The sequence below is a fragment of the Heterocephalus glaber genome, unplaced genomic scaffold (assembly GCF_053883595.1).
Source record: "Heterocephalus glaber isolate CG9 unplaced genomic scaffold, H.glaber_assembly_v1.0 deba00001555, whole genome shotgun sequence".
Lineage (NCBI taxonomy): Eukaryota > Metazoa > Chordata > Mammalia > Rodentia > Bathyergidae > Heterocephalus > Heterocephalus glaber.
In genome coordinates, this window is record NW_028258346.1 from 8,339,941 (window position 1) to 8,364,000 (window position 24,060).

Sequence of the window (24,060 nt, forward strand, 5' to 3'; positions counted from 1 at the left end):
GCTGAGATATTAATAAATAGCATTAAGATTATCAATGGAAGCGGTAGCATGATCTTATAGGAATATGAAAGGGGGAAATATGTGGGATTTGTGTATTTAGTGGTTTCACCATTAATCCACTTGGGGAGGATTAATGACCAAGGCAGATAGGAAAATGAAAGTATGCAGGCTCAGAATTTAAAAGAAAATAACGGGGGGATAAGAAAAGCAAGCGGGACCCACGGAGAACTTGACCCTTGACCCTTCTGGCCAAAGGGATTAGAGCCCTGACCCCATGGTGGGGCAGGGTTGTCAGCACCAGGGATCTGAGTGTGGCTGATGGATGATCACAGATGCGCGGCCTGATTTTCCCGTGCCTGTCCTGGGGGCGGGGAGGGGCGGGGCAGCCTGCTGGCCAATTCGCTGCGCTCAGGGCCAGCCCAGCGGTCCCCAGCCCGGCTCCACCTGGAGAGGCTTGCGCACTCTGCAGCGCCGGCTTTGCGATGGGACACCTGTGGCTCGTGGGGGCCTGGGGTCTCTGGGGGCTTCTCCTCTCCGCTGCGGATTCTCACACAGGTAACCACTCGGGGCGTTAAGGCTGCACATAAGGAGAGGTCCGCGTAGACACTGCCCTGCTCCCTGGGTCGCAAGAGAGGTGGGGCCACCGGGCACCTGCCCTGGGCAGAGGCTGTGAGCTCGATTCTAGGGCGATCTTGGGGACCCGGAACCTGCAAGACTGGCAGAGACGACGGAGAGAGGGAGAGAGAAGTGGGGGGAGGGAGAGAGAGATTCCTTTTAATTCACAAATGCACAAATGTTGCTGTTTGAACTGTGGAGCCTCCCTGCCTTCCTTCAAAGTGACACAGTTGGAAAGAGACTGCAGTTAGGCTGAGGAGGACGGGAAGTGTGGACAGACACAGCCTGAATTCTCCCCCTTCCCTCTCCCTTCCTTTCCCGGGGCGAGGGGGAGTCTTTTCTGCACTGAAGAGAGGGCAGTGTCCCCACTAGGACAGGAACTCTGTGGTGGGTGTCAGTCACTTGCAGGGGGCAGGTGCTCTGTGTCTTCAAAGTAATACCCAGGAGAGAGCTGGGAGGAGACTGAGAAGATAAGAAATTGGAGTTGTCTGAGGAGATAAGGGAGGATGGATTTGAGATCGGCGAGACTCAGCCCCATCTGGAGATAGGATCCAGCTCCCACCCGGGGCTGCCTGATCCTGCCTGCCTGGAACCTGGAGTTATCAAGGTACCTGGCGCAGGAACGTCTCCGAATTCTTGGCCAAGTTGGACCCTAAGCACAGAGGCATGGGGTTGGGGGCGGGGGGCTGGGACTGCTCCATGTGTGGGGGAGCTTTTGCTGTTATTGGTGAAGTCCACACTTCACGTATTTCAGGTAGGAATGAATTGCTCTGTCCTAACTGCCTTCATCTTTTCTCACACATACATTTCATGCAATTCATTTTCATTTCCCTCACTTAAATTCTACCTACTCAGAAAAATTGTTTTATATTTTACATTACCAGATCTGTTTAATCAGAAAATAAAGACCCCTGGCCCCTGAGCTGTTTTAAAGAATTACTTCAAAGAGACAGCTCCTTCTCACCCCGTGTTTACATGAGCACCCCGTGTTTGTATGTCCAGAATTCTCTTCGTGTCTCTTCATGGAGGTTCAGGCTAAGTAATTCTCATTTGTTCTCCAAGATGCTGTGAGGGATCCTTCTTTCTATAAACTGGTGTGGCCACACAGTGTGAGTGAAATGTCCCTTCTGAGTCTCCCCTGGCCCTGTGTTCCCTCCAATTACTTTGTACTGTTTAAACTAAACTTTTGGAAAGTTAAACTGATATACAATCTATGTCCCCAGGAAGCTAACCAAGTTTGAGTGAATTAGTGACTTTGACACTCAGAATTCAACACCATGAGCACACTAGAAATAGCCCAGAAGTTATCTTTGTTGTACTCTCAGCCACAAACAATTTCTTCTTAAAACATATCATTCCTCTCTGTACCAGGACTATTTGTTCAGCCTACTTAGCATTAGATGATTTTATAACGATCTATTTCTCCCTGTCATTGTTGTCTACTGCTATGTGGTTGGCTAAGCATAACTATGTCAACATAACTAAGCATAACTAAAGTCAACAGAGCATAACATAAAATTGTGAGTTTACTAAGCATCTTATGATAGGTAAGAATGACAAAAATGATTATGCATTATGCTCTTTGCACAAAACCAAAGAGGAGTAACTAAGTTAATGACTTAAATCCCTGTCAAGTCAATGGTCAGTAGAGCCCAAAATAAAATCTGGCTGTATTTTACTTTGAATTCTACGTCTGACATAGGGTACAGAATGTGGTGCTCGAAATGAAGAACTCTGTGATTCTACCTGTGTTATACTTTCATGTCTTTCAGATGGCTCTAAACTAATACCCAAAGTCACAGAAGTAATACCTAAATATGGTAGTGTAAATGGAGCAACGAGGCTGACTATCAGAGGAGAAGGTAGGGTTGCCTGCCTGCGTATGTGTGTGTCTGTGTGTTGTGTCAAGGCTGAGGTATTTAAACAAAACACTGGCATGATTTCTGCACTTGGCCAATGCAGTAAAACTCTCTTGCCTTTGACATCTAATGAAATCCCTAATCATCTGAGTTCTTATTGTAATTACTTGCTAAGCACTAAGATCTGAATTTAATGGTTGAATTGAAACGAACATCTTTAACCCAACTCTGCAATTATTTGCCTTATTCTTCATGAATCTGACAATAATTTAACTTATTTTTAGATTAAATAAAACATTGTGGAAGGGTCATGGCAGAATGTTAGTGAGAAAGGGTGATACCAGAATGGAATGATAAATGAAAGGAACGGTGGCAGAAAGCAAACCTTTGGCTCGTTTCTCCTGGCACCTAACTCTTATCATATGCTTGATTGAGGGATGAGTCTTTCCCCTTGCCTGGTCTTTAGAAGGAAAAATAGAAATCAATCAGTAAATATATACATAATGAGCAGTTAGTCCTAGGATTCAGTAAAAATAATGTGGTTCTGTCAATCACAAATTCTTTCTGATATAAATGATAGTACTCAGATACTCATGAATTTTTGAAAAATGAGAAATGGTTTTAGAAACATTAACAAAATCTATTATTTGTTCTTTAAGAAGTGAAAAACTTTTTTTGAAGTGGAGCATTGACAAAACAAAACATGTATTCTGCCATATGTATTGGAATGTCATAATATTTCTAGTATTTCTAGAGAATCAACCTTTCAATGATATAATTAGAATAGTTTGTGCCCCTGAATTGGGAATAATATACTTTGGAATAAAGTGTTCTCTTTTAGAGTTAAGACTTGCAAACAATATAGTTGTTAAAGATGATTCTAAAAATGTCTTTAACCATATCTCCCTTATACTGTAAACTTTTAAGATGATATACTTCAGAGAAATGTCCAGGTTAAAAGAAAACAAATGAAAGCTGAAACGCTGAGCCGTTAAGTGTCTTCAAACCTAAATTCCTTTGATCCAGGAGCTATGACTAGAGTTTGAGTACACATACTCAAAACATCCCTGGTTAGAAACAGGAAACAAGGCATGCTCTTCTTAAGGGAGTCGAGAAGGAGCCCCGTGTCACTCTAGCTATGATCTCAGCTCTTTGGTGGACCTTCTGAGTCAGTTAGGCTCCGGACTCACTGATGAAGCACAAAGTGTAGTGAATATTTACTTTTCCTATCAGTCTTCTTTCTGAATGCTTTTCACAGAGAATTAGAGAACAGTTAAATCCTCTTTGAATTACAGGCACCTGCACCCTCTTCTTGATTTTTTCTTTCCTCTCCCTGCTTTAATCATACATCATCAGTGATTAAAAATGCATTGGCATATGTGTTTCTCAGAGGCTGAATCTAAAGACTGTTCTCACTACTTTGCAGGAGCAGAGAAACATGGTGGTTATTGGGAACTGAAAGACAGCAAAATGGGGAGTATTGGTCAAAGAGCACAGAGCTTTAGTTACATAAAATGAGTTCCAGAGGTCTATTTACTGTATTTTATAAAGCTTATCATTAATAATACTATACTGAAATTTATATAGTATGCTGAAACTTTTTTGCTAACAAAATGTTCTTATTTTCAAATTTTTAAAAATAATGAAATAGGCAGCAGGAAACTTAGAGATGATGGGCATATTTATGGAATTGCTTGTGGTGATGGTTTCACTGATACATACTTATACCCAAACTGATCAAGTTATATACAGTGCATTAAATATAATATATACAGCATTTTGAATGTGAATCATACTTTAATAACATAATTTTATTTTATTTTTACTTTTTATTTTTGGTACTGGGGATCGAACTCAGGACCTTGTGCTTGTGAGGCAGGCAGCGGAACCACTGAGCTAAATCCCCAGCCTGATATAATTTTAACTAAATACTGCTTTAAATATAGATTTTGGGGTGCCCATGATATATACAGAATAAGTACAAAGCAACAATAATGAATTTACAAGACACACTAGAGCTCCTGTAAACTAAAGTAAAAATAAACTTGAAAAGAATTGATTTGTAAAGACTACTTTCACATAACTCCTCAGTGCTCTCTCTGATGGACAGAGACCCTTATGTATAATTGCCTGCAGTGCTGATTTATCAATGAAAACAATTTCCAAATGGAATTGTAAATTCTAGATGATTAGCTAAAAGCTGGTACCATAGGACTGTTTAAAATGTTTTGTTTTTGTTAAACTTTTTTTTCCTCTTAAATTCTTTTATTGGTACATTTTAGGTATACAATACATTACATTCATCATTGGGAACTTGTACCTTTACATGATGTATTTTGGTTCTTATTTTTGCCCTGTTCCCCTGCCCTCCCTTCACCCCCTCCACCCCTCCCTATTTACAAAGGCTTTGTTTCTATTTTTTTCTCATATTTTTTCCTTTCCCTTCATTCCTTTCCCCTACCCCTCCTACTTCCCCTACCCCTTTGGACCTTTTCTTCCTATTTCACATTATCAATTATTCATTTTAATCCTTATTTACACTTTCAGTTTCTCACACCAGAGAAACTATTTGGTATTAACACATGTGTTCCCTATTCATTTCACTTAAGAGTATGGCCTCAATGTGCATCCATTTAGCTATAAATGTCTCTAATTTCTCATTCTTTATGGCTGAGTAGTACTCCATTTTATTTTTAAAAATGCACATTTTCTTTATCCAATCTCTAGTTGATGGGCAATTGGGCTGTTTCCAAGTTTTAGCTATTATGAATTGTGCCTCTATAAACATGGGTGAGTATATATTGCTGTGGTATGATTCTTTTAATTCTTTTGGGAAGATACCCAGCAGAGGAATAGCTGGGTCAAATGGGACCTCTAATCCTAGTTTTTTTGAGGTATCTCCATACTGACTTCCACAGTGGTTGCACCAGTCTGCAGTCCCACCAGCAATGGAGAAGGGTTCCTTTCTCCCCACAGCCCTGGCAGCATTTGTTATTTGTTGATTTCTTTATAGCAGCCATTCTTTTGGGGGTGAGGTAGAATCTCAGTGTTGTTTTCATCTGCATCTCTCGAATGACCAGTGATGTTGAACATTTTTTCATATATTTATTTGCTGCTTTTACTTCTTTGAGAAATGTCTGTTCATTTCAGATGCCCATTTTTGAATTGGATCTTTATATTTGGGGGGGTCTGATTTTTTTTTTTTTTTTAGTACCAGGGATTGAACTCGGGTCCTTGCACTTGCAAGGCAGACAGCAGAACCACTGAGCTAAATCCCCGGCTAAGGGTCTGATTTTTTTAAGTTCTTCATATATTCTAGATAGTAATACTTTGTCTGAGGAACAGGTGATAAAATTTTTTCCCACATTGTAGGTTGTCTCTTAGCTCTGTTGGTGGTTTCTCTTGCAGTGCAGAAGTTTTTTTTTTTTTTGGTACTGAGGATCGAACTTGGGACCTTCCACTAGTGAGGCAGGTAGCAGAACCACTGAGCTAAATCTCTGGCCCGCAGAAGCTTTTTAATAAGAAGAGATCCCAGTTGTTGATTATTTGTGCTAATTCCCATGCTACTGAGGTTTTGTTCATAAAGTCTTTTCCTGTGCCAACGTCTTCAAGAGTTCTAACTAACTTATCTTCCAATAAGTTTAGTGTTTCTGTTTTAATATTTAGATCTTTAATCTACTTAGATTTTAGTTTAGTGTGTGGTGAGAGATATGGGTCTAGTTTTAATCTTTGGCAGGTTGAAATCCAGTTTTTCCGGCACATTTATTAAATAGGCTATCTTTCCTTCAGTAAGGATGGTTGGCTCCTTTGTCAAAGATGAGGTGGCTGAGTATGTCTGAGTTGTTTGTGCATCTTCCAATCTATTCCACTGATCCTTGGGTCTGCTTCTTTTTCAGTACCACACTGTTTTTATCACAGTGGCTTTGTAGTATAGTTTCAAGTTGGGGATTGTGATACCCTGTCATGTTGTTAAACTTTTTATAAAAGGTAAAATGTTATAGAAAACATTGACTTGGAAGTTAGGTTCTCAGAAATTTCACCCACTAGAAAATCTTCTGCTAACATTTTCATGTATCAAGATGATTTTTGGCTATTTCCAAACATGATGTTGACCTTAAAGGCAAAAATTTTCTACCAGATTGAATTATTTTGTTCAAAAGTACTGTGCTTGGGATTAGGGGAGTACCTCAGTGGTAGAACTTGACCCTAGCATGCTTGAGACACAGCATTCCTATTACCTGCACTGCAAAAAAATAAAACAAAAACACTCTGCTTATGATTTTACAATTATGATGTCAAAATAAAAGTTTTGAGTAGTGGAATGATACAAATAATGTATCTCCTTCTGAAATGACAAATTTGATTGGCTATTATTTTGGTTAAGTTCTGGAGTACTTATAACTATATTGGTCTCATTACTTTCTATTCATACCTTCTGTTTCTCAGTTGTCTTTCTTGGTATTTATCATGTTTCTATTTTTAAAAAATCAATAATATGAGAGGAGGAACATTTTACTTTTGGGTCTTTTTTCTAGCTATTTCCCTATAACAATATCTGGCACAAACATTTTTGTTGAAGTGAAGTATTGAATGGTATAGATTTTCAACATTATGTAAAGTAGATAAGACTTTGGTACAGTCGGACAAGCTTTCAATTCCATCTTTACCATTGCACATTATTATGACCCAAGCAAGTTATTTAGCCTTGACTTTCTCACCAATAAAACGGGATATTAATTCCTACCTCTTGGGACTATTTGAAAAGATAATGTATTTATGGTACCCATTATATTATATAGGATGTATAAATTACAGCTTTCCTATTTTTATTATTCTTGGCATTTATGTTATAGGCTTAGTTTCCATCTTTGGGAGTTACCATCCATGGATCATGGTGTATCTTTCCTTCCCATTGTTTTGAATGTTGTAATTTTTTTTTCTTGTTTCCAGGGATCAAACTCAGGACCTTGTGCCTGCAAGGCAGGTGGTGGAACCACTGAGCTAAATCCCCAGCCCTGAATGTTGTAATTTTTAAGTTCTTTCCCACACTCCCACCCAGGTTGTTTTTTTTTTTTTTGACTAGAGAAACCAAAATAGCTGGCATTGTACCTGACAACTGAGGCTTGAACAACACTGACGTGTTCCATTAGGGCAGCTAAGGCGTTACTTTTGGAACGCTCCTATCAGGAGACCCAGGCTTGACCGCTTGGCAGTTCCTGTCTCTAATTTTTCTTCAGAAGAAAAAAATATATCAAAACATCAGGAATTTCCATCTGAAATTGCCTCAGCCTTTTCCATTTCCAGGTTACACCCAACCCTTCCATGTAATCTATGTGTTTTGCATGGTTTCCAGAGGTACCTTTCTTATTTATTTATTTGTACACTGGCTTGCTAAATTACTAAATTGCTTAGCCAGGGCTCAAACTTGTGACCCTCCTGCCTCAGCCTCCATCGGTGTCTTCTTTGTAATCCATTATTTGTTTAGAATTATACTTTTACACTAAAATCCTCTTAAAAATTTATTTATTTTATTTCTTGGAATTTATTCTTGAATAAAATAATTAAAATTAAATTTATTTAATTAAATTAATTGAACAAATTCTTGAATTTATTTTTTGGAATTAGGTAAAAATTGAAAATATTTCTGTATTTTTGTTCTTTTTTTTAAGAAAAATATGTACTTATGATATTTGCCAAACTTGTTGATTTGGTTCATATTTTCCAGTGGATTTTACTCATAGGACATTTTCATGTACATAGGTTTGACATCGTAACTACTCCTAAGCTAAGAACAAAATATCAGAATTATACAGTTATACTAGGAGTGCTGAAGAACAGACCCACATTACCCTATCATTGAATGGCATGGACTGAATAGAAAAACAAATAAATTTATATATCACATCCTGAAACACACCATGAATAAAACTTTCCATCCTTTACTGAGTTGCCAGCAGCCCTTCTGTATGTTCCAAACTCAATGTGAAGTCCAAAGATAAGCAAAAGTTGGCAAAAGAAGAGTGAGTTTACAGTTGGCTTGTTTTAGTGTTTCCTTGAGTTTTTCACAGTTCACTTTAGTAGTAACCATCTTTCTAGTTTCAAAACTGCAACTTCAATACAAATATCTTTCACATGTAAAATTTGTACTTACCTATGTATTTGTGTTAGTCTATGACAAATCTGTTGTTTACGGTTTAAACTTTGAGGAATAAAGTGGTATTTATTAAGATTCCTGCCCTCTGTTGAGACTCTGCTAACATATCTAACATAAAAAGGAAGAGCAGGATAAAAGTGTAGAAGAAAGGGACTGTAAGAACCGACACTGGGTTAACAAATAATAGCATTGATATCTACAATTGGGGGGGCGGGTAATTCAGGGAGGATTATTTACTGATTCTGTGTTATTTTTTAAAAGGAATATTTATGCTGAACATGAATCTCAAAAATTTTTGTGACTAACAAGAACAGGTATCTAATGAGATTTTTCCTATCTTATTGAGCCAGGCACAACACTAAGCACTTCACGGAAATTATCACTTAGTAGCCCTAACAATCCAGAAAGATAGATTGTGATCATTTTTCTGAGGAGGAGGCTAAGTTGAGAGTTTATGACTGGCTTGCTGCAGGTGATATTGGCAGGAAGTGCTGGAGCTCAGGTTCCAACCCATGATGAAAGGCTCCAGCCTCTTTCCATTAAAGGGCGTGGACAGGGGCTTCACCAGAGTTGGAGTATAGGGGCTTTGCTATTTGATGAGCATTTGGTACAGTGAAATCCTACCTTCAGTCCTACTCTAAACTCAGCTATATGTATTTACATTATCTGTATGTATGTATTACGTTACGGACCTTTGCAAAACATTGGAAATGTGCAGTAACTCAAAAAGGAGTTGTACCACAATTGTACTGCAGCTCCATTCTGCCCCTTTATCCACTAAAACCATTTAATATGGAAATACATTGTAGTAAAGAGTGTTCTGTTGAAATGTTTTTGGAAACTACTAACATTTTAAGGGTAAACATGAGTACTTTCAAATAGTTATCTTTTTCTGAAAGCATTGTAAATAAAACATTTCTGTTATAAGTATTTTTATAGTATTATAAATAGTATTATACATGGGAATTAAAGAGGTAAATCTACATCTCTGCATTTACCATTTCTTTTGTTTACTGATGTTGAGTTGTTTATACTGTAGGATTATATGATCTGTAGGTAGTAATTACATTCTAAAAGTTAAATGGGTTATAAATTTACATTAATAACATTGATGCAAATGTTTTATTGTCAAAGAAAATCTTCAGTTTCAAAATAGTGTTAGTCATCAATTTGTCCATACTGTTATTTTAGGGTTAAGCTTCTGTGATATTCATAGAAAAATATTTTTAAATGCATATATTTTTAAAGCTCAGGATTTAGGAAATTTAAATTTTAAAGTAATCCCTTATAACCTAAAAAAACTGTTGAGTAGTTTAACTTTACAATAATTGAACAGGTGTGTGTATTTCATGTTGCATAACAGAATAGTATCTCATGTATTTGAATAGAATATTTAATTGTAGGGTTTTATGAATAGACTATTATCCAGTTAACCTTATTTGTATGTTTTATTTCTTGGGTTTAATTCAAAATTGAATATTTTTTAAAGATATAAAATATTATGTGGCACAAAATCATTTATGTTTAATTACTTCTAAATATAGTTTTGAATTTTCACATATTTATGGTAAGAGTAAAATAATTGTCTTCTGTTTTCCATTATCTATTTGTCACATTCTATTAGGTCATACCTGTCAGTATGCTCACAAGCTGTTAGTCCCCCAAATAAAAGCAACATTATTAACCTTCCTTTCAATTAACCTTCCTTTCAATTAACCCTCCTCTCTAGCTAGCTACCCCCTCAATTCTCTGCTTCTCTGTACAGTGATATTCCTGGAAAATATTACCAATACTTATTCCCCTTATGTATGGTTCTTCCATCTTTTATTGAAGTCTGGCCAAACACTGATCCCATCATTTTCTCCATTGCTCACTGAGAAGCGTCTTCACTCTTGCTCCTGGTCTCTTCTCAGAACAGCAGCTAGTGAACCTTGGAGAGTATAAGTCAGATCCTGCTTTTCCTCTGTTTCAAAGCCTCCAGTGATTCCCCCCACAAAAAAATAATCTAAATTTCTCCACTTCTGGTCTCCTTTACCTCTCTGCCATATTTCCTCTCTATGGACTTGGATCCATAGACATGGTCCCAACACAGGGCCTCAGTTCTTCTGTTTCCTTTTTCTAAAATACTCTTGCCTCAGATACTTTCATGGCTCGCTCCCTTTCCATGACCACCTATACGATATACCTCTTGTGTCTCACTTCACATCTTGTTTTTCTTTTGGTACTGGGTATCGAACTCGGGACCTTGCACTTGGAAGCCAGGCAGTGGCACCACTGAGCTAAATCCCAGCCCTCACTTCACATCTTTATGGCGCCACCTCTGATTTTCGTCATCAATGCTACAGAGTGTCTCTGGACTCTTAACTCACTTTCCACGTCAGCCTTCTTGATGGGAAGAGCTGTGTGCAGTATACACAGGCAGTAACTTTGTAAGGAGGGAAAAGTGGTTCAAGGAAAGGCTGGCTGTACATGGGGTCCTAGGCAGGGGTAGACGACTAAAAGGAACAGAATCAGAAGAACCAAGAAAGTGTTGGGAAAAGGTAGGTAAAGGGACTCGTGGTCATGAGAACAAAACATGCAGATCTACGTATCTTTAGTTACCTCCCATAGGAAGCGTCCCCTACAGGGGAGTGGAATAAGCAGATTGATTAGATGACACATCCAGGTGCCTGTCTCCGTGGCCAGATCAATGCTGTGTGGTTGGCCCGTAGAAAGTGGTCACAGGGAGGAGGCTGGGAATGGGCCAATAGCATGGACTCACTTTCACTGAAGCTACACTACCACCTGACTTGACAGTAGCAGAGACCCACACTGAACTCTCAGGGGGTACCACTCCCACAAAGCCCAGCAGTTATTTAGTGACAAGTTGACTGCGTCCCTCCCCTTCTTTCATAGAGAGCAGAGATTCCTTGTTACTGAAACTGACTCCTACTCCGAAAATGGGCTTTGCCTTCTCTTTCCACAGTGCCTCTGCAAGCACCATGACCTGAGAAAGCTCGCAGAGCCTGATTTGTTGCCATGGGGCTCCACAGAGTATTGACTCAGAACAAGAAAATCACTTTATAGTGAAAAAAGTTGTGTTAATGGGCACATGACCGTGAAACCTGTGTCACTCTGAAACATCCGAACTAGCAGGATGATGGAAGAAGACTGCTCAAGCCATGGCTAAGATGCCAGCCTGGAACAACACCCCAGGAATAACCTGCTGTCCTCTGTCGTATAGCATGTGCCCTGAACCAGTGGCAGACATATTCTGTCGTTTCCCATTATAAAGGATGCCTGGAACTGGAAATAAAGGGTTGCTCCTCTTTACCATCACTCCTGGTGATCCCGACACAGAATTTGTGCTATCTGTCCTTTCATTTTTAAGTTATGCTAGATTTGCGGAATGAGTTTCCAGGTAGAAAATGCTTCCCCCAGGGATCATAATATGGATGGTAAACTGAGCTGAAATACTGCTATTACCTAATTAATGTGAACTCAGCAAGCATATTTAGTATCCTATGGTGGATATCAATTCTACTTATCATGCAAGAGTCATGTTTTTATTTGATGCAGGTAGGGAGGCAAATGCCTGGGATTCCAGGTACCTGTGGGGCTATCATTTGCCTTCCAGGTTCAGTGATAACTACAACTAGGCAGTTGTAGCAACCACAAGCCAACACAGGCAAAGCAATCACTGGTTCAGATCTGTCAGAGATAAGGGCCAGTGTGACCCCATTAGCCACAGTGCTGGCTAAGGGTAAGGGAAATCTACAATGGATGACAGAAAAGGGGCATGGTGAATATGAACTATAGACTCGGGGCCAGTTATAGCAGTGTGGCCTATAGCTTGCCACATTAACCCTCTTCAGCAGAGCTCTCAGTTGACCATCACCTTGAAGGCCTAGTGATGGATTGTGCTTAAAAAGTAGGGTATAAACAGATATGTGTGGTCCAAGTGGTGGACTATCAGGTGCCTTCTGTGCTCGGCCTCACTTCCTGTTCTTTTCCTGGTCACTAATTGCAATCTTTTTTTCTATATGTGAAATTCTATCCTCACATTGGTTCATTCTGCTGCTCAGACTTTCGATGGTGTTTTTAATCTCCTGGAGATCTGTTTGCATCTGTTTTATGGATTCCATTGGTTTCCTATGTTGAGATTCCATCATGTTCCTCAGATCCTCTATTTTTTTTTATCTGTGTCCTCTCTAGATTTATTAATCAGGTCTTGCACCATGAGCAAAATCTTTGCTGTTACCTGAGTAATTATTTCTGATTTCATTTTTCCCAGATCCTCTTTTGTTGCCAGTTCAGAGAGACCAGGTGGTTGAGTGTCAGATTGTTCCATCTCGTTTCCCTTTGGGGTTGCTGTAGGTGATCCAGAAGTCTGTTTTTGAGGCTTGTTTATGTGTCTTCTCATTTCCATGGCGGGGTGGGGTGGGGTGGTGGTGTGCTTCTGGCGCCCACGTGGCTCACCTTCTCTGCCCTAGAAGTGTGGGATGGCGGCGGGGAAGCTTCCTTCCTCACTTCCTCTTCTTGTCCCTAATTCTAGCCACAGCTGTGGCACTTTGATTCAATCTATGCTTCTTGCTTCAAATTCTCACACATGTCTGTCAACAGTGCAAGGTCTTCTCTGATACAGTGACTTGAGGCATTGGAACCCAAAACTGCAGGAAAACTTATTTCCTGCTTTGCCATTCTTTGATTTGGAGAAACATTCTGTACTTTCCTTAGTAATTCCCAGCAAAATTGAGCCCCAGGCATTCTCAGTGGTCCCCATTCTCTATGTCTGTTGTCTGTCTGTCTGTCTCCCCACCCTCACTCTCTCTCTTCCTTTCTCCTTTCCTCCCACCCTCTCACCTTTTCTTCTTTCCTTCCTCTTTCTTCCATTTTTCCTCTCTCTCTCTGGCTCTCCCTCTCTTCTCTCGCATTCTCTCTCTCTCCTTTGTTTGTCTTTTTCTTGAAGTACTGGAGATTGAACCTAGGACCTTCACATTGAGCAACATTCCTGGCCTTTTTTATTTTAAGACAGGGTCTCACTAAGTCTCTGAGTTGCCCAGGTTGGGCTACAACTTGCAATCCTCCTGTCTCAGCCTCCCAGAGTGCTGAGATTACAGGCATGTGTACTACCACACCCAGTCCTACCTTTTCTTTCTTCAAATTTTATTTACCTTTATCCCCAAAAGATCATTGCCTAAATAAATTATGTTTGAAGATTCTGTTTTATGGGAACTTGAGGTATAAACCCCATCACTTATGAAGTAGTATTCCTCTCCTTCATTCTTTCTAGTTCTTCAGCCTTTTTAAAAAATAAGAGTTTTCCTTATCACATACACCACATACAGTACATATTCTAATATAATACTTTCATGAATGAATGGATTTAAAAAGCCAATTCTTATGCTTCCAAAGCAAATTACAATCATAGTGGTAAATATGAAATGTGCTAACTGCTTACTATTCATTGTTGTTTATTTATTGATGATTTAATAATGAGTTATAATTGTTAGATCTCTGAAAATAGAATTCTATTAATAATAATTAAGTTTTCTTGTTTTTGCAGGTTTTTCTCAGGCAAACCAGTTTAACTATGGAGTTGATAATGCTGAGCTGGGAAACAGTGTACAATTAGTTTCTTCTTTCCAGTCAATTGCTTGTGATGTAGAAAAAGATTCAAGTCATTCAACTCAAATTACATGCTATACGAGGTCTGTTTTAAAGTATGTTTAATAATATCATGCCAGAAAGCAGTTATACATATTGGTATTTTAATACTTCTATTAGTTTTACTGTTATAAGTAATATTCTTCTGGTTAGTAGTTATTTTAACTGCCCGATCTTTACATTATTTTAGACCTTTATTATAATCAATTGCAATACTCTTCATATATTGGTATGATAAAAGTATATTCTATATTTTTTCTCATGTTATTAGAATTATTATTATTATCGAGCTCTTTTAGGAGATAAATGACTACTATTAAATTATAATGATCTTCCTCAAATTACCAAAATTATGCTTTCCCGTCCAGTTTGATTTTTTAAAAAATCTTCACATTGCTATTAAGATTAAAGACGATCATTTTGCTTCATGACATTTCAAGTTCTTTGCTATCAGCCTAAATTGATGTATGTTATTAGCAACTTAGGAAAAATATTTTAAATAGTTTTCAGTTGCGACTTTCAATATCAACCTTAGAGACAGGCCCATATGCTCCAAAGCCTTTCATCTGCTTCAGGCTTGCTGGCTATTTGCCAGCAGCAAAAGCTTGCTGAATGGGGAGGCTTGATTAACTTGATTTTAAAAATGGCATGAAATAACTAAATATACCAAGGTGACATTAGGACTATTGTTTGCAGTTATTTCATTTGTTGTCCTTTTTAAATAAGCACCAATATGCAGAGTCAGAGGAGGCCCTTGCCTGTGCACAGGATGTTAGAATTCACAATACAGGGTGACTCGGGTGGACCTCTTCTTTCATAATAAAAAATGAAATTTAACTACATCTATTAGAATTTTAGGCAATTTTATTTAAAAAAACGGTATAGTCTGGGGTAGTATTTTCATTAATATACTAAATGAAAGCTATTGCATTCCTCATATGTTCTTCTTTTACCTTCCAGAGCAATGCCAGAAGATTCCTACGCTGTTCGAGTCAGTGTGGATGGGGTTCCTATTGGAGAAAACAACACCTGTAAAGGTCGTGTCAACAGCTGGGCTTGCAGCTTCAATGTATGTGGGTCCTCCCCTTAATTTGCCTATAATTGAGCTTGTTTTCCTTTTTACAGAGCTAGGTTTTTATTTTTTAATTGTACATACTCTTATCTCTTTCCATATTAAAACTATATTCATAGGTAGCTTGGAATATTTTCCCCAGTATTCCATAGCAATCAAATCTCCTTTATTTCTGCTTTCTTCCTCCCTCCTTTAAATTAATTTTATTAATGAATGAAATGTTTGTACTTCCAAATTATCTTCTTGCTATCTTCCTTCCTCAATTTCTGCTCTTACTTTGATTTCTCCTGTTTCCTATTTTCATAGGACTCACCACTTTATTTTTAGTAAAAACATAACTACTCTTCCTTTCTATATAATTTCTAATCTAATGAGCCTGCATGTAGCATAGAAGTCACTCAAAATTGCATTGCCCCTAAGTGGAAGTATTTGTAAAAATACATTTTTTTTTAGGCATTATCACAGATATTCTTAACAATGGTATTTAGGTCTTACCTCATCAATTATTGAAGACTATAATGTTCCAATCTAAGAAGAAACACTGAGGAAAACAGTAATGACTTCCATCCTCAAAGATTCTTTGATTCCCACGTACAAATATGATTCCAGTGCCTCTGCCTCCCCGTGCTCCTCAGCTGCTTAGGCAAGCTCTGTTTCCTCATAGTCCTGTCATCCCTACACGGTCCCTAAACAACTGAAACTCAGCACCACCCAGCTGGGCTTCTTGGATTCCTCCTGAAGCCTACACTTTGTCTGACTATTTCTTCCGCCTCAAGCTAGAAACTTGTCACTATCCTTCGTTTCTTGCGAGCCTTCGCCTTCAGCGCCACAGCTGTTCAGAAGCCACATTATCATACTTCTGCACTGAACTTCTCTCAAATTCACCCTCCTGGCTTCTAACCTATATGGCCTTTCTTTCGATAGCGTTCCTGGCATTCCTTGCTTGGGTTGGTTGTCGTAATATCCTCTTAATGTGTCTCTCTGTCCTTCGTAACTGCTGTGTTCAGTGTTACCCTTCAAAACTATGAAGACTACTGTCTTTCCCTGCCTTCACCCATTTTTCCTCCTTCACCCATTGTCTTGGGTTTTCTTCACTGTACCATCGTCAGGAACCATGTGACTTCTTAATTTCTCCCTAAGGATTCATACACTTCTCAGTTCTCTTTAGTGACCCATCTCTCATCACTCAGGACCATTAGCATTTCCCCGGGCAGAGAGAAAAGAGTTCCTCTACTGGGTTCTTCAGCTGTAAAGTTGCTAAATGCTGTGATCCAGAGTTTAGAGAAAGGCTCCGTCATTTACTAGCTGTGACGTGGGTGAATGAAACTGACAGCCTGTAAAATGGAGACCATTCATAGCATTGTAAGAATTAGATGATGTAAAATTAATAAAGTGATCAGAAAGAACCTGGCTTATAGTAAGTACTAATTTTAGTTTTTATCTACTTATTTTTCTACCTTTTTACTCCATGTCCTGCTATCTTAGTGCTTGAACAATTGAGCAGTGATTATTTTTTAATGTGTTGCCCTGGGCTGGGGGTTTTATTAATCTTTATGCTTCTAAGAATAAGCATAATATCTAGCACTTAGTAGGAGCACAGACTGTACTTTCTACATGATGTGCTATGTTCCTTCTCTAAGATAAAAACTAAAGAAAAATTTAATACCAAGCAATTAAATCTACTTACAGTAATTTTCTTAATAATTTCTAATTTATTGGGTTGTGCTCTGAAAACATAATCCATAAAATTAACAACTTCATTTAAGGAAGCCTTACTTGTACATAATTTAAAACCGAGCTAGGTCCCCCAGGATAATTATCAATAGCAGTTCTTTGACAACTCACCCTACCTCATTTTCATTCTCTAGAGTCACCCACTTCCAAAAGCTTTGGCTATGTATGTTGATATTTCCAAATAATAGTCTTATTACTTAGAAATTTCCTTGTTGCTCTTTATGAATCTTGAAAGTGTAGCTAATGAGAATTTAGTAGCTAGAATCCTACATCCGTACATCTGTAGCACCACATAACACTACTCTAAAGTAGTGACTTCAAGCAGCAGGAATTTTATGTTGCTCATCCAACCATGGGTCAGTTGCATGACTGTTCAATATGTACAATTGCTCTCTGTGTGCTGCATGGCAGTGGATCATCCTATAGCCACCTTTCACAAGTTTTCTGGGTGCTTTCTCCTTCTCTCTCCTGTTGCTGCTTACTTCCTGAATCCCGTGTCCTCCTGTTTCTTGATTATTTCTTTATATTGATGAAGTGTCCTTAGAAAGTAAAATCTTTCTATTACTAAATTAAACTGGAACCCTTCCAATAATAAAACATGCATGCTGTTTTCACATTTAGTAGAAAGTTTAGTTGGGTATAGAATGCTAGTTTGGAAACAACTTTCTCTTGAGATTTTGAAATCATGTCTCTATTTTCTCTTAGCCTGAATTATCTTAAACTATGATAAAGGATCAGCTTTTTGAAAGTTTCCCATTTTTTGTGCACCAATATCTTGGGTTTTTTTTTTTTTTTGGTACTGGGGATCGAACTTGGGTCTTTGCGCTTGCGCAGCAGGCGGCGAAACCACTGAGCTAAATCCCCGGCCCTGTGTTATGTTTTTGAAACATTCGTTTCTTTTCTTTTTTTTTAATCTTCAGGGGTTTAACCAAAAGTAAGATTTCTTTAATTTTATTGCATCAAATTCCTAAAAGTCTTTTTATTACTGTGATTTGGGTTACACTGTTAATAAGACGACGCTTGACTTTTAAAATTGCAGGCTAAAAATATTTTGAAATGAAAGAGAATTTTTAAGGGATAAGTAGAAAGATAGTGAATAATAAAAAATGTTTTATACATTATTATATGTTAAATTTATATTTTGACAGTAATATTATTGAAATATAAATAATGTAGATCTATTCCATAAAATCAGAATTAAAACAGTGAGATTCTTTACTGACATTATTGATTTACAGGCAAAAAGTTTCAGAACACCAACAATAAGGAACATTGCACCTTCATCTGGGACTCCAGGTCTGCTCTGTGACAACCTAAATGTTCTGTGTTTTGTGATCATTAATTTATATTTCAATATATAAAATTATTATAATACCCCAAAATGTATAAATCTCATTTTTAACTATGAAACAATTACAATATTTTAAACAATTATTTTCAAAAGTTGTATCTTAATCTATTCTAATGTGTTTAGCTTTTCTTCTGTTGGGTATTTAACTATCTTCCAGTGTTCATTATGATAACTATGATTATATCAGTTTATAATCCCAACAAATATTTGTGAGAATATCAACTGAGGCAGAGAAGGTACTAATTGTTTTCAGGTATTCATATGAATCATGTACTAGGTTTGATTTTTAAAAATTATTTGATTTATGTCACTATTATTTGATTTATTTTAGATTTATTGAACATTTGCATTTTTCTTTTATAAATTGCTTATTTATCTTCTTGGCTTAGTCTATCATTTTTTCTTTGAGTTTTAAGACTCTTTTTACTTTAAAGATATTTACAATTTATATGTCCGATGTGGAAATGTGTTTTGAATTTGTAATTTGCTTTAAAAATTTATTAGTGATTTTTCTTAGTTTTATGATCAAATTTATAGATCTTAACCTTTGCTTTCTCTTCCATCATTTTTTATGTTGTGGAAAATTCCACTATCCTTATTATGTGAATATTATATAAATTTCCACCTGAAAAAGTTTTCACCTATTTTCAGAACTTTTTCTGGTTTTACTTTTTATATTTAATTTTTTTTTTTTTTTTGTACTGGGGATCGAACTCAGGATCTCACGCATGTAGTGGAACCGCTGAGCTAAAGCCCCGGCCCTATATTTAATTTTCATTTCACCTAGGATTTGTTTTTTGTATAAAGTAGAAATGATTTTTCTTTTCAAACAAATCACTCTTTGACCCAACCAGTATTTATTAAGCGATTTATCCTGTCTTCCATGACATACATCTTTAATTTATAAATTCTTTTTTTTTTTTTTGTACCGGGGATTGAACTCGGGTCTTTGTGCTTGCACAGCGGGCAGCGAAACCACTGAGCTAAATCCCCGGCCCCTCTATAAATTCTGATAGGTACTCATTGATGTTTCATTGTATTTGTTAGAACTTTCAGACCAGTGCTAAACAATAGTGGTGAACATCAGATATAAGTGTCTGGGTGCTGGTTTTATTGGGGAAAACTTCAGTGTTTTGGAATTAAGTGTCTGGTTGGATATTCTTACATGGAATCTTTGTGTGGTTTTCATTGTTTGTTCCTTAGGCACACTAATTACAATCCAAGGAAGAATTTTCACCGATGTCTATGGAAGTAACACTGCACTAAGCTCAAATGGGAAAAATGTTAGGATTTTGAGGTAATTTTTATGTGAAAATATATTCTTCTGACTCATAGATGAAATATGATATTCTATAAATAATCGGTTCAATGATCTTAAACCTACTATGATGTGAAAGAACTAACCAATGTTTGTTCAGCCATATTGTAGGAGGAAAAATAGACTATTGGTTTATTCTTTGACATGAAGCAATTGTCCACACGCCTTTGTGTCTTTTGTGTTTTCAGACATAATTTCTTCTTTTTCTGTGATGGATTTTATTAAAAGAAAATACATGAATGCAAGTCTAATAGTAACTGAGTTATAGACATAGAACTTTGCTAATGGAAGACTCTATTATTTACTCTAACTGCCTCTATTTAAAAATACTTGAGGCCTGGAAGTCACATAGCTTAGTCAAAGTGAGTAGTAGATCCAAGTCTCCTAACACACCTTGGCACTTTTTCTATTGCACTGTGAGAGAGTGTGAAACTGAAAAGAGTAAAAAGAGTAACTCACTGACAGGTCAGGGTTTGAAGCAAGATTCCTCTGTTCGCTAGCTGTAGATCAGATGGTTACGTGGCTAGCTCGCTAACATCTGAAAGCAGTAGTTCACAGTTTGTACTGGACCTAATGTCCCTGGAGCATCCTTCTGTAGCATGATGGGGCTCTATCAGCCCTGCCTCAGAAAACTGAAAGTCCTCTTCATTTCCCACTGAAGTATGGATATACTACCATGGCTTTCAAGATGTTTCATGTTTATTAAATACATGTATAAAACAGAAGAATGGATAAATTACACAATTCAGACTGAAATTATAGGATTTGTTAAATGCTAAAAAGACTATATGTTACATATGTATGCATATATAATTTTATAAAACAAGCAATTTAAAAGGTTTTATTAAATGAAACAAAGGTGACTTAGCTGACATCCTGTGAGGTAGAATTTCCAATTAAATCCATTTACATGCAGCTGAAAATGTTCATATCGATTCCTTATATATAATAAAACATATTTAACATTTTATATATACAATTTAGTGTAAGTAAAGATTTTGTCTATTTCAAGATAGTTAAGTGCTATGAACACTAATTCCAAGATGACTTTTTTTCAGTTATCTTTTTTCCATATTGATGGATAAGTTTCCGAAACAGATTGCTCCCCACGGTCCCTTTCTCCCACAGTGGCTAGAATTTATCTATTCCATACCAATGGAATCAATGAAACTTATGAAATCATAAAATCACACCTAAAAGGGACCTCAAAGATGAGCATATCCACCTCTTGTACCCTGAAAATCCCGATATCTTATATATAAGTATAGGAAAAATATTTACCCACCTATTAAGGGGAGGATGAGATGTTCTTAGAAACTCGATGTCATTTACACCATGTTCACTAAGACCCTGGGCTTCCTAAGTCATTTTACTGTGCCTGTTTCATTAGTAGGGAGTTTAGAGCCAAGGGCTGTGCACTGGGCAGGAAGCCAGATTTTTCCTTTTGGCTGATGCTCCAAATTCACTCTAGGTGCAGATTATAGAGGACATGCTGATGATAGAGGATCTGGTGTCTACTAAGATGGTTTTGTTCTAAAAGTTATGTGAAATTTAAAAAAAATACATCATTAAGTCCAAATAGGGTGGTATTCTCAGATATGCTCACCTACGTCGTCATGGGAATTATCAGCTGTGGGTAAGAGCATAGACTGGGTTTGAATTCCTGCTCTATCCCTCCCAGCTGCAGGTTTGGGCAAGTTACTTAACCTTTCTGCCTCAGTTTCCTCACCTGTAAACGGAGAATGATAGTTAATAAGTCGTAGGATGGATGCAAGGATTAAACATAATAAGAGTCTATACAGGTTAGCTGCTAAATTTATTACTCAGTTGAAATAAAGCAAGAGTTTAAAAGGAGAATTTGAATCCAGGTATTTCTATAATGGGTTCAGCAATTCAGTTTATTTGCTTTACAAACCTCATGCAATGATCAAATGAAAGGACTTGTGTATAAAAGTATTTTTTTAAAGTTCAGCATTTCCTGCAAACAGAAGTCCTTGTTTTGCATAGTGCAGGTATCTATGAGACCTTATTTTGAATCTGGAATTTGCTATCACAGAAGCTAAGTGGTTTATTCTGATGTTGTGAATACCACAAAACCATAGTTACCTGTGAACCTGTGAGGCTCCAATAGCATCGAATCCTGTCAGCCTTCACATGATAGTTCTAAAAAGCTCATCAGCCAGGAAATGGGAAGATACATTCACTGCCGCCTCATCCTGGCTCTTCTCAGCTTCTCTCCTCCCCTCTCCTCCTCCCCTCCTGCTCCTCCGTGTACGTAAGTGTGTAAGAGACCACAGATGCCGTTAATGCCTGTTCATCATGAGAGCTGTGAGAACTCCCCTGTTTAATTCCTATGGCATGAATCTTACTAGAATATTGTTTTTATTTAAATTGAATGAACTGTAAGTGGATAAGTCCATTATCTATGTTTTCCTGTGCATTTAGCACTTTCTAACACACCAAATGTTAGGATTATCACGTTTATTAGTCTCTTCCAGTAAAATATTCAGTAGATCTTTGTTGAAGGAATGAGTGACAGATAATAAGTAACTGAGATAGAGAAAATATAAGGTGGCCATTGAACTTCCTAGGAGGAGGGTATTTTGCAATAATTTATTAAACATAACAATGTTTTAAAATAAAATGTTTATGCAGAGTTTACGTTGGAGGAATGCCCTGTGAGCTTCTCAAACCACAATCTGATGATTTGTGAGTAATTAATTTTCTATATAAAAATAATTAGCAGATATAAACATACTAAATTTAAATAATTGCTAGCAGTACTGCATAGCTAGATGCTGTAAAATACAGTATAATTTATAATATTTTATATATTAAAGTAGCATTCATTTATATTGTTATAATATTCTTAATTATATTTTGTCTGATTTTTCATGTTATAACCCCAAGACACTTTGTATATATTTTTATATTGTAGGTACTTTTTAAAGATACTTCAGTTTCCATTTCTTTGAGGATTATAGGCAATTTATAAGTATAGTTTTTAGTTTTTTTCTACTTTTTATAACATATACTTTATACGTCTCCAATATAGTACGTTATGAACCAATATTTAGGTTATTATGAGAAAAAGATGCTTTCAGAAATATCTTTATCAAATCATTGTTTCATTGGGTAGTATCTGTAAAAGAGATATCAATGTGGACATCAAAGTTAATTACAAAATATTTCATTATTATGTGACATTTTATTTAACTATCTTCAATGAAATCTTGGAAATATTTTCATTTACAGAAATTTTTGTTGTAGCAATAGTTTCTATGCTGATACATATTCTGAAATGAGATGTTTTAAAGGAAAAAAACAGTATTTTAAATGTTAAGATATACTTTGATATTAACACATATACTTGTTAGGTATGGTCTAAAACTAGATCATCCAAATGGAGACATGGGCTCTATGATTTGTAAGATAACTGGAACTTACATTGGTAAGTGTTGATTGTCTTTCTTCATAATTGTTTTGGTTGCCTGACTCTACTTCCCCATTTCGTGTTTTACTTGACCTCTCCGGCCTTTTTTTTTTTTTTTTTTTAAATATTTTCTTTCTTCCTTGGCTTCTTTTCGCCTCATGTAAATGTATACAAAAGTAGTTTTTCTTAAGGTTTACATATAAATTACTTCACATTTCTTCTTTCCCACAGAGGATTCTTCGAGTTATTAAGCTGTTGGCTTCACTTCACACTGTTTTTTATTCCCCCTTTGCTGTACATATTCCAGACATATAGACCTTTTGATTCTTGAATGAGTTTCCCTCTTTTCTCTCAGGCCCTTTTTAAACATCCTGTCCTGAAAATTGTAGATAAAATGTCTGTCCTCAGGAGAATCTCCTTTGGCCTCCTGTTTTTCATTCTCAGAGCTCGCTTTTCTCTTCCTGGTGGCCTTGTCACAGTTTTTAGCTCTCTGTCTGTGCCCCTGGCCTTGACTGACTGATTCCTTCCCAGACAAGGCGCTGTCAGATGAAGGGAGGGTGCATCCTGTGTCTCTCCACCCCTAGCAGGGGCTCTAAACAATTAGGGCTGACAATAAGGAAAGGGATTTCAGGCTCAGTTGCATATCTGTTCTCATATTATTCTGTATTCCTAATTATATTTTGTCAGATTTTTCTAGTTACAAACTCAAGAAACCATATGTATGTTTTTATAGTGTAGGTACTTATAAAATATAGTGCAAGACAAAGACAAGAAAAGATCCTCTTTTACAAAAAAAGAAGCAAATAGATAATAGCACAAAGCTTTCTTTTCCATGAACTAAGAGAAATTAGATGTGTAAATGAACCAAGTTAGGATAT

General features: G+C 37.0%; 1 protein-coding gene across 4 annotated transcripts in view; it reads left to right on the forward strand.

Moving 5' to 3' along the window:
* The first annotated feature begins 426 nt into the window (after window positions 1-426).
* The window catches only part of Pkhd1l1 (PKHD1 like 1), a 150,919-nt gene continuing 127,285 nt past the window's right edge, over window positions 427-24,060 (forward strand). For 2 of the 4 annotated variants that reach the window (XM_087190687.1, XM_087190688.1), the window contains exons 1-8: window positions 427-555; window positions 2,388-2,477; window positions 14,174-14,318; window positions 15,235-15,343; window positions 18,319-18,376; window positions 19,635-19,728; window positions 22,405-22,458; window positions 23,127-23,200. In XM_087190687.1, the coding sequence (XP_087046813.1) occupies window positions 483-555; window positions 2,388-2,477; window positions 14,174-14,318; window positions 15,235-15,343; window positions 18,319-18,376; window positions 19,635-19,728; window positions 22,405-22,458; window positions 23,127-23,200 (697 nt within the window). In that variant the 5' untranslated portion in view covers window positions 427-482. Of the gene's footprint in view, window positions 556-2,387; window positions 2,478-14,173; window positions 14,319-15,234; window positions 15,344-18,318; window positions 18,377-19,634; window positions 19,729-22,402; window positions 22,459-23,126; window positions 23,201-24,060 lie in introns of those variants that run through there. The other 2 variants (XM_087190689.1, XM_087190690.1) reach the window with 1 other exon arrangement.